We start from the raw sequence: 13,311 nt of genomic DNA on the forward strand, positions 1-13,311 counted from the left end.
TCTTGGAACAGACAGGGTCCTTGCTGGAGCAGGTCCCTTCTTAGAGGTAGAGGCCACGGATCCTCCGTGAGCATCTCTTGAAGTTCCGGTTACCAAGTCCTTCTTGGCCAATCCGGAGCCACTAATACAGTGCTTACTCCTCTCCATCTTATAATTCTCAGTACCTTGGGTATGAGATGGCAGAGGAGGGAACACATACACTGACTGGTACACCCATGGTGTTACTAGAGCGTCTACAGCTATTGCCTGAGGGTCCCTTGACCTGGCGCAATACCCGTCGAGTTTTTCCCAACGGTTTATAATCATGTGGAAGACTTCTGGGTGAAGTCCCCACTCTCCCGGGTGGAGGTCGTATCTGCTGAGGAAGTCTGCTTCCCAGTTGTCCACTCCCGGAATGAATACTGCTGACAGTGCTATCACATGATTTTCCGCCCAGCGAAGAATCCTTGCAGCTTCTGCCATTGCCCTCCTGCTTCTTGTGCCACCCTGTCTGTTTACGTGGGTGACTGCCGTGATGTTGTCCGACTGGATCAACCCCGGCTGACCTTGAAGCAGAGGTCTTGCTAAGCTTAGAGCATTGTAAATGGCCCTTAGCTTCAGGATATTTATGTGAAGTGATGTCTCCAGGCTTGACCATAAGCCCTGGAAATTCCTTCCCTGTGTGACTGCCCCCCCAGCCTCGCAGGCTGGCATCCGTGGTCACCAGGACCCAGTCCTGAATGCCGAATCTGCGGCCCTCTAGAAGATGAGCACACTGCAACCACCACAGGAGAGACACCCTTGTCCTTGGTGACAGGGTTATCCGCTGATGCATCTGAAGATGCGACCCGGACCATTTGTCCAGCAGGTCCCACTGGAAAGTTCTTGCGTGGAATCTGCCGAATGGGATTGCTTCGTAGGAAGCCACCATTTTTCCCAGAACCCTTTCATTGATGTACTGAGACTTGGCTCGGTTATAGGAGGTTCCCGACTAGCTCGGATAACTCCCTGACTTTCTCCTCCGGGAGAAACACCTTTTTCTGGACTGTGTCCAGGATCATCCCCTAGGAACAGAAGACGAGTCGTCGGAATCAGCTGCGATTTTGGAATATTGAGAATCCAATCGTGCTGCCGCAACACTACCTGAGATAGTGCTACACCGACCTCCAACTGTTCCCTGGATCTTACCCTTATCAGGGAATCGTCCAAGTAAGGGATAACTAAAATTCCCTTCCTTCGAAGGAGTATCATCATTTCGGCCATTACCTTGGTAAAGACCCGGGGTGCCGTGGACCATCCATACGGCAGCGTCTGAACTGATAGTGACAGTTCTGAACCACAAACCTGAGGTACCCTTGGTGAGAAAGGTAAATTGGGACATGAAGGTAAGCATCCTTGATGTCCCGAGACATCATGTAGTCCCCTTCTTCCAGGTTCGCAATCACTGCTCTGAGTGACTGAATCTTGAATTTGAACCTCCGTATGTAAGTGTTCAAGATTTTAGATTTAGAATCGGTCTCACCGAGCCGTCCGGCTTCGGTACCACCACAGTGTGGAATAATACCCCGTTCCCTGTTGCAGGAGGGGTACCTTGATTATCACCTGCTGGGAATACAGCTTGTGAATGGCTTCCAAAACTGCCTCCCTATCAGAGGGAGACATCGGTAAAGCCGACTTTAGGAAACGGCGAGGGGGAGACGTCTCGAATTCCAATTTGTACCCCTGAGATATCCCTTGAAGGATCCAGGGGTCTACTTGCGAGTGAGCCCACTGCGCGCTGAAATTCATTGAGACGGGCCCCCACCGTGCCTGATTCTGCTTGTAAAGCCCCAGCGTCATATTGAGGGCTTGGCAGAGGCGGGAGAGGGCTTCTGTTCCTGGGAACTGGCTGATTTCTGCAGCCTTTTTCCTCTCCCTCTGTCACGGGGCAGAAATGAGGAACCTTTTGCCCGCTTGCCCACGAAAAGACTGCGCCTAATAATACGGCGTCTTCTTATGTTGAGAGGCGACCTGGGGTACAAACGTGGATTTCCCAGCTGTTGCCGTGGCCACCAGGTCTGAAAGACCGACCCCAAATAACTCCTCCCTTTAATAAGGCAATACTTCCAAATGCCGTTTGGAATCCGCATCACCTGACCACTGTCGTGTCCATAACCCTCTACTGGCAGAAATGGACAACGCACTTAGACTTGATGCCAGTCGGCAAATATTCCGCTGTGCATCACGCATATATAGAAATGCATCTTTTAAATGTTCTATAGGCAATAATATACTGTCCCTATCTAGGGTATCAATATTTTCAGTCAGGGAATCCGACCACACCAACCCAGCACTGCACATCCAGGCTGAGGCGATTGCTGGTCGCAGTATAACACCAGTATGTGTGTAAATACATTTTAGGATACCCTCCTGCTTTCTATCAGCAGGATCCTTAAGGGCGGCCATCTCAGGAGAGGGTAGAGCCCTTGTTCTTACAAGCGTGTGAGCGCTTTATCCACCCTAGGGGATGTTTCCCAACACACCCTAACCTCTGGCGGGAAAGGATATAATGCCAATAACATTTTAGAAATTATCAGTTGTTATCGGGGGAAACCCACGCATCATCACACACCTCATTTAATTTCTCAGATTCAGGAAAACTACAGGTAGTTTTTCCTCACCGAAAATAATACCCCTTTTTGGTGGTACTCGTATTATCAGAAATGTGTAAAACATTTTTCATTGCCTCAATCATGTAACGTGTGGCCCTACTGGAAGTCACATTTGTCTCTTCACCGTCGACACTGGAGTCAGTATCCGTGTCGGCGTCTATATCTGCCATCTGAGGTAACGGGCGCTTTAGAGCCCCTGACGGCCTATGAGACGTCTGGACAGACACAAGCTGAGTAGCCGGCTGTCTCATGTCAACCACTGTCTTTTATACAGAGCTGACACTGTCACGTAATTCCTTCCAACAGTTCATCCACTCAGGTGTCGACCCCCTAGGGGGTGACATCACTATTACAGGCAATCTGCTCCGTCTCCACATCATTTTTCTCCTCATACATGTCGACACAAACGTACCGACACACACCACACACACAGGGAATGCTCTGATAGAGGACAGGACCCCAACTAGCCCTTTGGGGAGACAGAGGGAGAGTTTGCCAGCACACACCAGAGCGCTATATATATACAGGGATAACCTTATATAAGTGTTTTTCCCCTTATAGCTGCTGTATCTTTAATACTGCGCCTAATTAGTGCCCCCCTCTCTTTTTTAACCCTTTCTGTAGTGTAGTGACTGCAGGGGAGAGCCAGGGAGCTTCCCTCCAACGGAGCTGTGAGGGAAAATGGCGCCAGTGTGCTGAGGAGATAAGGCCGCCGAGAAGGGGGCGGAGCCTATCTCCCGTTTTTCTGTGAATTCTGGCAGGGGTTAAATGCATCCATATAGCCCAGGAGCTATATGTGATGTATTTTAAGGTGTTTATATTGCGTCTCAGGGCGCCCCCCCCCCAGCGCCCTGCACCCTCAGTGACCAGAGTGTGAAGTGTGCTGAGAGCAATGGCGCACAGCTGCGGTGCTGTGCGCTACCTTATTGAAGACAGGACGTCTTCTGCCGCCGATTTTCCGGACCTCTTCAGTCTTCTGGCTCTGTAAGGGGGCCGGCGGCGCGGCTCTGGGACCCATCCATGGCTGGGCCTGTGATCGTCCCTCTGGAGCTAATGTCCAGTAGCCTAAGAAGCCCAATCCACTCTGCACGCAGGTGAGTTCGCTTCTTCTCCCCTTAGTCCCTCGGTGCAGTGAGCCTGTTGCCAGCAGGTCTCACTGAAAATAAAAAACCTAAAACTAAACTTTTCACTAAACAGCTCAGGAGAGCCACCTAGTGTGCACCCTTCTCGTTCGGGCACAAAAATCTAACTGAGGCTTGGAGGAGGGTCATGGGGGGAGGAGCCAGTGCACACCAGGTAGTCCTAAAGCTTTTACTTTTGTGCCCAGTCTCCTGCGGAGCCGCTATCCCCCATGGTCCTTACGGAGTCCCCAGCATCCACTTAGGACGTTAGAGAAAAAGGTGATCTCAACCGCGCTCACAATAGTTGCTGCCAGTAATGTCACAATAGAGCCTTCACCAAAACCTCCAAGTGCATAAATAAATCAATAAAAGTGATATCAATATTGCACTATTGTATTTTCTTCTGATTTTCAGAGATTGAAGTGTTAAAAGATTCCATATATCTTACTAAAGAATCTCATTGTTGTTGTGTAAGCAGTTCACACACAATTGAGTGATTTATGGTAGCGCTGTGTGATATCACTTTTATTGATTTATTTATGCACTCTTGACAACTGCCGAGTGAGAGGGCTAAGGATACCTCACACACCAGCTACATCTGAGCAGACACTGGCAGCTTCTTAGCACAGTGCTGGGCGTTGAGTAAAGATACGGTGTTTGGCAGCCTAAGCTTTCCTCTTGCAGTGTTAACAGACACCCCTTTGCCCCTTCCTACTTCTTTCGGAGATACTGTCCAAAACATACACCACTAGCTCTGCGACTCTCCCTTCTCATAGAAATACTGTGCAAAAGATACAGCACCAGCTCTGTAAATATTTCCCCTTATAGGGGGTTTTGTGCTGAACACAGCCACTCTGCCTTACTCTTGATAATTACCATGTCAGTATAATTTTTATTTGGAAGAGTGTGCAAACTGCAATATATATATATATATATATATATATATATATATATATATATATATATATATATATATATATATTTTATTAAGGTGCCAATACATGCAGTAATTGTTCTGTCTTACCTTAACCTTTTAACAATCCTACTCTCTGGGGCAAAAGGGTACACTTCTATAGAAGGTTACACCAACTCGCACTGCTATTGCCACTTCCTCATACAGCCCTTGGGAGCCTATAACGCTACCTATTTACTATTATGAAAACATTTGTGTTCAAGCACCAGAGAGGTTCTAAAGGAGGCGCTACAGGTATAACAAAGGAGAAACCCCCTTCACCAAACTGTCCTCCATCCTTAGCATCCTCCCATAGTGGGGAAGTGGATGATACTGCAAAGGATCTCCCTTGCTTCAGCACACACTTGATACAGAGAGCCCAGAACATTTCAGAAAGAAGATCTCCACTTTTAAACCAAAAATTTGCGGGCCACGTAAAGTTGAAAAACTTGCTAGATGCTGCTCTTGCCCAATTGCTAAAACACTCAAAATGCCTTATTAGAGCAGAGAATCTCTTCCTTGGACTATGAATTTTCTAAATCCAAAGCTGTGGTCCAAAAACATGAATCAACCATTGCCGCATTCCATGACAAGCGTAAAGATTTAGAGAATCTTTGCATTATTGGTCTCCCTGAATCAGTGTAAAGTAAAAGATCTAATGCAACTAGTTTCCCAATGGCTTCCGTCTGAGCTAGGCATCAATGAGACTTCACACCCCATTGTCATTGAGTGGATACACAGAATGGGACAGGAGAATCAAGCATACCAGTGCAGACCCACATCCGTCATTTTCAGAGTCCTTAACTATGCTGAGAAAGTTTGGGTTTTTGAGGCCTATCGGAAACATTCCAGTCTCACTTACCAGGTAGAGAAATTACTACTCTTTCAGAACTTTTAACACAATGTACCAATGCGACGACAAACGTTTTTCCAGATTTGCAAAGAACTTTTTGAAGGTGGAATCTGTTTTTCGCCTTGCGCTACACTGCAAAACTATAAATTCTTCACAACAGTAAATCTCGCTTATTTGATTCTCCCAAGGCCATCTCTAATTATCTCTGGGCTTCATTCAGTATGGATTGCAATTGCGACTGAATGCACACTGATTGCGTTTGCAAATCTGCAAAGACCTCTAGCCAAACCCACAATCTCATCTGTGATTATACAACCCCATCGCAAATATAGGCCACTCCCATTGCACGCATAGTTCTAAACGCAATATTGCATACATTCACTCAAAATTACGAGAATAAAATGAAACTCTTCTACATCGATGGGATGGTTTGTTTCGTGTTACTTACAATAGTAATAAAAACACTGCTGAAATGAGCATACACAACATACATACCTAAACAAAAGTGATATTTTGTAAATTTAAAAAAACTAATTTTATTTAATTAGGCATGCAGCAGACTAAACAGCATTCCCTGCATCACTGTTAACATCAACTGCCTGTGATTTTGAAATTAGCTTGACCATTGGAACTTTTGCTGCTGCGAACAGTATTTCCACAGTCCTCATCTTGCGTTGTTGAAGTGTTTGCAATTTCTGCAATCGTTTTGGCATATATTACGATTGCAACACCCACTACACGCCCATGCCTCTACCACTCCTTTTATCATTGCTAAATGCAATTGTTACTGTATTCGTAGATGCCTAGGTACAATCACGAAAAACAGACTTTGTGAGTGCGCACTGTCTACTGTTTGGTTGTGTACGCATGTGTCGATAATCGCTCACTGCATGATAATTCGCATTTGCAACTGATGCTGAATCAGGTACACTGTCCAGTTCAACAAACACCACCATGTCACTTCCTGGTTCATCGCATCCTTGGATTAGACTAAATGTTTTTCTCTAGTTTACGGACTTATTCAACACTACTCCTTACATCTGCAGTCCTTCTAACTGCTGGTGTTGTATGGATGAGAAGATGGTGGAAGGACTCAGGGCGGGATGTGCTAATGCTTACCGCCACGGTTTTTCCCATTTACCGCAGTAGAGGCTATTTAACGCAGAGAGATATGTACTAAACCTCGGGCACTGATATGCCCTTCTCACCGTAATACTGGGCGGGGGGACAGCCAGCAGGAGCAGCATGCTGGAGAACAGCAGTGGATGGTGCGGGCTGTACATACCTGAGGCAGCTGGATATACAGCATAACAGTGCTGAGAGCTTCCGGAGCCCACACCCTCGGAGCTGCAGTACTCGGGCAGAAGAGGACACTCATCCCCCGAACCCTGCCTGCGTCGCGGAAGCTGCAGCCACGCCCACTTGTTGCCAGTCAGCTGCTCCTACTGCTGTTGGCTGTCCACCCGCCCGGCTTGGCCACCCAGCATTACGGTGAGAAGGGCATATCAGTGCCTGAGGTTTAGTACATATCTTTCTGCGTTAAATAGCATCTGCTGCGGTAAATGGGAAAAAACCGTGGCGGTAAGCATTAGTACATCCCGCCCTCAACCTCTACGGCTAGTCCACATGGTGTTCTAGGCTTCATGTTTCTTAGTTGGTATGTACAATATATTTCTCTATATTGGATAAAGATATTCAGGATTATGGTGCACGCATTATAGTTAATATAACTAGTCCTAACATAAAAATAAGTAGTCCTATAATAAGACTGCATAGGAGACCACAAATAGGTTGAACTCAATGGACAATGGTCCTTTTTCAACCTTAGTTACTATGTAAAGGGGTGGGGAAGGGGGGCTAGCTAAATGGAATGATGACTTTCCTAACTTAGATCTGCCATATATGGTAAAGGTTACTAAAGAAATGAATACAGCTTTGATCCCTACATCTTATACTCCAAATTCTTACTTAGAGCATACTACACCCCCAAACTGAACTTCATGATAACCTTTTATAACATGGCTGTAATAGATGGAGGGCCACCATTTTAGTTTATTGGGCTGGTTTTCTTTTTCATACAGATTTTTCTAACCAACCTTCACATATCAAGACAGGTTTGCTGATATTAATGTTGAATCCACGATGCATGCGGTAGATCCTTTTTTCTTACCATGTTGTACTCATGAGATTTTCTAAGGCGTTATGGTTGTACATCACTCTTATATGTATTGTATATATGTCATGTCTACAACATTACTCTGGCACTTTCTATTCTACTGTGTACACTATGTCAAAAATTATTTAAAAAAAATAAATTATTCCTTGGTTTCAGAAGGGAGTACAAAAGGTAATGCAGAGGAATCATCTGTATTTATATATCCTAAACCTTGCATTATTATGAGATCAAGGACGGGATGTTATGAAATCAGAGTTCGGTGTCCGTGCGGGATGCCAGCTTAACGTTTTTTTTAAAGGGTCACTCATATACAATGATTTATTTTTTAGTTGTAATAATTTCTGTCATTTCATTGTGATCATATTGTATATTATGCCGAGCAGCTGATGCTTTTATGCTGATTGTGCAATTGATAGATCTGTGTATTTTTATAATTGTCCTTTTATATAATAAAGGCAAAAAAAAAACCTTTCTGCCACATACTAGCACTTTCCTCACTTTTTTTAATTTATTATTTTTCCTTACGGGTTGAGTATACCCGCTGAAGAGCAGCAGGTATCTGGCTAACCAATAGGCTAAGCCATGCCTTGTACATGATTGTCCCTTTAAAAAAATCATCCGAGTTTGTCAGGTATCCCAAAAGGCCGCCGAACTCAGGCTTCATTACATCCCGGCCCAAGTTTGAGTCAGGAATTTATTACCATTCTGCCTCAATCTGATGTGTAAGTGAAAGAGTTTGTATTCTGTAAAGTACACAAATAATAAAAATCAATGCGGTACGTTTCAACAGTAGATTTAAGGGACAGGGTTAAATTTTATTTTAATCCTAATAAAATTATTTTATTATTTGAATATAGCATGTCACCTTACATTATGTTTTGGTTATGTAGTCATACATGTATCTTAGTGTTATCCCTTATTGTCTACAGTATTCTGGCCTCAATAGAATAGGAAAGATTAAAAAGGTTGAATCGCTGCAAGATTATACTTGATGCCCCATTAGTAGAAATGAGAAAAACCTAAAGGGGTACACACGGAGAGATCTGTGTTAAAATCTAAGCAATCTGACTAGACTGCTTAGATTTAAGCATGGATCTGCCATGTGTATGCCCCCCAGCGATAGCGATGCGCGGCCCCGCGCATCGCTATCACCGGTGATAGATTGAGCCTGCATGCAGGCTCAATCTAGCGGGTCGCTCACTTCACCGCTCTGTGAAGTGAGCTGCCCCCCGTCCGTCCGTGCCCTCGCTCAGCATGCTGTGCTGAGCGGGGGAAGAGATGTGTGCTGAGCGGTCTGTGTTAAGATCGCTCAGCGCACCTCTTTCGTCAGTACCTAATTCAGAGTTGATCGCAGCAGCAAATTTGTTAGCAGTTGGGCAAAACCATGTGCACTGCAGGGAGGGCAGATATAACATGTGCACAGAGTGTTCGATTTGGGTGGGGTGTGTTCAAACTGAAATCTAAATTGCAGTGTAAAAATAAAGCAGCCAGTATTTACCCTGCACAGAAACAAAATAACCCACCCAAATCTAACTCTCTCTGCAAATGTTATATCTGCCACACCTGCAGTGCACATAGTTTTGCCCAACTGCTAACAAATTTGCTGCTGCGATCAACTCTGAATTACCCCCTAGGCTCCCCAGACATAAACGTGTACCACGTTAACAGAGAAACAAGAGATCATTTCAACAGTTATGTTAAAAGGAGAGTGAGAGGGAATCTTGTTTCTTACCTGGGATCCAGCAATAGGTAATTAAAGCTAGACTTCAAAACACCCTCTCGCCACTTGCGTGTCTTATCAGGCTGGTCAAATTCTAGAGAAAGTGCTGCCTCATCACTACTGCACTCTGGAATGTGAAAGGTTCGGAGGGCAAAGGAGAGCTCGGGGCTATATTCAGAGGACACACCTAACAAAGAATAGCACCGGGTAATTTGCAGAGTATACTACAATTCAACAGCAACCAATCAATCAAATACTGGACTTAAATCGGGTATGGTGCTAATCTTCAAAAGGAAAGATTTAAAATAAAGTTACTATTCTTTTCAAAATTTGGAGCAATTAATTCCTGCTTTATGCCATGATCCACAAGCACAACTCACAAAAATGTTCTAATATTCCACAGAATCCATAAAAATTATCAGAAATTAAATATATGGGGAGCATGGAATAATAAAGGGATTGGCATCTGCTAAATACACATTTAAACGCAAATACTAGAGAGAACAGTTATGGGCACAGATTCTCATGTCTACACCCAAATAATGTCACATGTATACTGTTTTAGCAGAGGAAGGATTGTATTAAAAAACTGGCAATTTATAAAAGATTTCCCTGATTTATTAAAAAAAAAAATTTTCAAAATGAAAAATTACAAATAGTAAATACAACAAAAGCTTCATTCTGTATCTTACCTGCTCTACCACATGTCGCTTGTTCCTTCAAATGCTTGTCTAAAAGTAATATGCAAGTCTTCCTATTTTTGGTGGTAACTTGAATAGAGTCCTCGCCTAGCTCCCTCAGTCTTTTTGCAAGTTCAGCATTAGAAAGTCTGTAGAGCTCCACTGCTACCCGATTAGGTGGACGTGCTGATGAGACTTTGCTTATTTTTTGGTTGCTACTATTATAGTTTCTCCAGTCATATAAAACGGTATCATCTACATTTTCTGAGATGTTGGAGGTCGACTGATCTTTGCATGGTATATGCCTTTCAATTAGTGCATGCCCTTTTTCATTGTCCATATACAGATATTCTACAGGTTCATCTTCATTTAGGTTTACTGGGCGACCACCTGGTGATAAAGGCACTTCCTGGTTACCAGACTCACTAAAGCGGTTTTGTTGGTTTAATTGTATTGAGTTGTTACCTATTTTCGGAACACAGGAAAACCTACTAAAGCTGTAACGTGGAAGTTTAGAACAATTCCCAGCAGAGTTTTCTGTTATTGTACTGTGAAGGAAAGATCCATTTACTAAAGATTCAGACCACGGCTTCCCTTCTATGGCAGAACCTATGACTGCATATTTATTATCTGATTCCCCAATACTTTCGGAATCTCCATCCTCTGTTAGCCATTCACTTTCAAAAATCCCACAATCTGCAAAGTTGTTTTTTTTAAATTGCAAACTAGATTTGATTTTAGTTTCTGAAGAAGACAGGTCATCAGTTAGAAAATCACTGATGTTGACTGTGGTTTCTTGCTCAGAAATGTCTCCTCCAACATTCCCTGGCCTTTGGTTTGTGGAGGCCAACTGTAAGAAATTTTGTTCCTCTATGTGTTTCTGTCTTGGAGAAGTATGTCCAAGTTCATATGGTTGCAATGGAAATACTGACATGCTGTCTGGACTCCTGACTCGCCTATCTCTTCTAGGCATTTCCACAGAGTCCTCAAATAGAGAAACATTTTTATGGCGAGACTTGGAAGATAGAATCCTATTTTTGGAGCGTGGTGTAAAGAAACAGGGACTTCTCTCTCCGTTCACAGGTGGGGACTGTATGGCTTTAGTTGCCAACATCATTTTTCTCAATTCTTCACACAGTTCACTGTCAACTTTATCTTTCACATTATGCTCATCAGATTCAGAAATCAACGTGTCTGCAGAGGTGTTAGAGAAGGATGAACTCCCATCTTTGAAATTCTGGTTAATTGCCAGATCATGTTCTACATGTGTTTTTGTTTCACTAAGAACTGAAACTGGAATAGTGTCAAAACAAGATGCTTCTGCTTCAGCCACTGGAATGGTGTGTACAGTCTGCAAGTCCTGCTGAGACATGTTTAATCTGCAGCCCTTAGTCAACAGCAGTAGCTCCCTTAAATTAATTTTTAAATCCTGGCTTTCACTTTCATAGTAACGAGTGCCTTCTACAGAAAGAGTTGGAGATTGTGAAGTGCATGATATTCCTGAGTTTCTAGCAGTTTTATGTTTGTCAACTGTCAATGTTACACTTTGAATGGATGTATCAAAGTGCTCTCTCTCTGTTCCTTCCTTAAATCCTTTGTGGTCTATTGTAATGCCTGGTATCCTTTCTGGCAATGTCTCAATAGCACCTAGTACTGAGGGTTTGCATAAATATTTCTGACAACATGAAAGTGCACCAGCACTATTCTGATTGCAAATCAGATTACTGTGCGAGTCCAAGAAAGATTTGTCTGTCACATCTGAGTCCCATCCTCTTTTGTCACTACAGTAGGAATTTTCCCAAGGGCTGGTATAGAACTCATTCTGGCAACTGTTATACCTACTGCTGTAGCTCTCTCCATGCTCTATAAAATGGCCACCCCCAGCAACTTCACCATAATTACACATATCCAATGTATTTTCCATGTCATTACCACTGTGTCCCTTGTTGTAAGTGTACGCATGATCTGGAGAAGTTACATCCAATCCTTCAACTCCATCTACAATCACAACGTGTGTTAAATTCGTTGTGTGGTTTAAAACCAACTGGTCATTGTTCTCCATAACGCTCTTAAATGCTGAACACTCCTGGTTGGTGGCATTAGTGCTCAAAGGTATTTCTTTTACTCCTTTGTTTTCAGCGCAATTATATTCTGAGGAGCCTGAATCCACTAAAGTACGAGTATTAAAGGGCACGGTTCGCTGTTGAATTTCTGTATTTAAGGGCTGATTATCCAAATCTATTAGGTCAGATTGCAAGCCACTAGAAGGGTCTTTATAACAACAAGCGGGCTGAGTCATCCACTTAACAGAGACTCCTGATTCAGTTGCTTCTAATTCACAGTTGTTATTATTCAGGGCTTTGTTATTAACACTAAAGTGCAATTTAGAATATTCTATATCACTATTTCTTTCATATTTGTTTCTTGAAGGAACCTTTGTATCCAGTCCGGACAGTTCTATCTGACTTGATATTGCTGCATCGTTCATGCCCTTTCCTGTGGTTACATTTCTTGGAGGAGACATGAAAGGAGAGATCTTTGTGCTGTTAAACGGAGATTTTGCGTAAGATGACTCAAGAAGGTGGGTGATGCTGCTCATCTCAGTGATATCATCAGTTGGACAAGAGTCATGTTTGCTATACCCTGTGGAGAAAATTGAAGGGATGTGAATAAAATGTTATATCTCTGGAAATGTTTTTATAGAAAAATCAAAGCTAAACCTACATTTAAACAGACAAAATCAGAAAAACTCAAATCAACAAAAGATCAAATAATAAGCCACAACAATTTTGTAACACAAACTTCTGAGCACACTACAACATTCTAATCTAATGTTTTTCTCAGTGCTACATGTCATCACTTAAAGTCAGATTTTTTTCCTTTAAATAGAAGACTAACAAAGCCGAGCTCAGCGTACAAAATACACCATTTGTATGTGCACCAAACATTTTACCATTCACTGGATATTTGTGTACCGGTTGAGTCTCCCTTATCCAAAATGCTTGGGACCAGAGGTATTTTGGATATGAGATCTTTCCGTATTTTGGAATAATTGCATACCATAATGAGATCTCATGGTGATGGGACCTAAATCTAAGCACAGAATGCATTTATGTTACATATACACCTTATACACACAGCCTGAAGGTAATTTTAGCCAATATTTTTTATAACTTTGT

The 13,311-nt window shown here is 43.1% G+C and overlaps 1 protein-coding gene across 1 annotated transcript in view; it reads right to left on the bottom strand.

The window, feature by feature from the left end:
* The window catches only part of ANKLE1 (ankyrin repeat and LEM domain containing 1), a 172,345-nt gene that overhangs the window by 61,375 nt on the left and 97,659 nt on the right, over positions 1-13,311 (bottom strand). The window contains exons 5-6 of the mRNA XM_063916311.1: positions 10,145-12,775; positions 9,465-9,639 (exon numbers count right to left, since the gene is read on the bottom strand). Coding sequence (XP_063772381.1) covers positions 9,465-9,639; positions 10,145-12,775 — 2,806 coding nt within the window. The remainder of the gene's footprint in view (positions 1-9,464; positions 9,640-10,144; positions 12,776-13,311) is intronic.

Source organism: Pseudophryne corroboree, chromosome 1, assembly GCF_028390025.1.
Source record: "Pseudophryne corroboree isolate aPseCor3 chromosome 1, aPseCor3.hap2, whole genome shotgun sequence".
In the NCBI taxonomy this organism is placed as follows: domain Eukaryota; kingdom Metazoa; phylum Chordata; class Amphibia; order Anura; family Myobatrachidae; genus Pseudophryne; species Pseudophryne corroboree.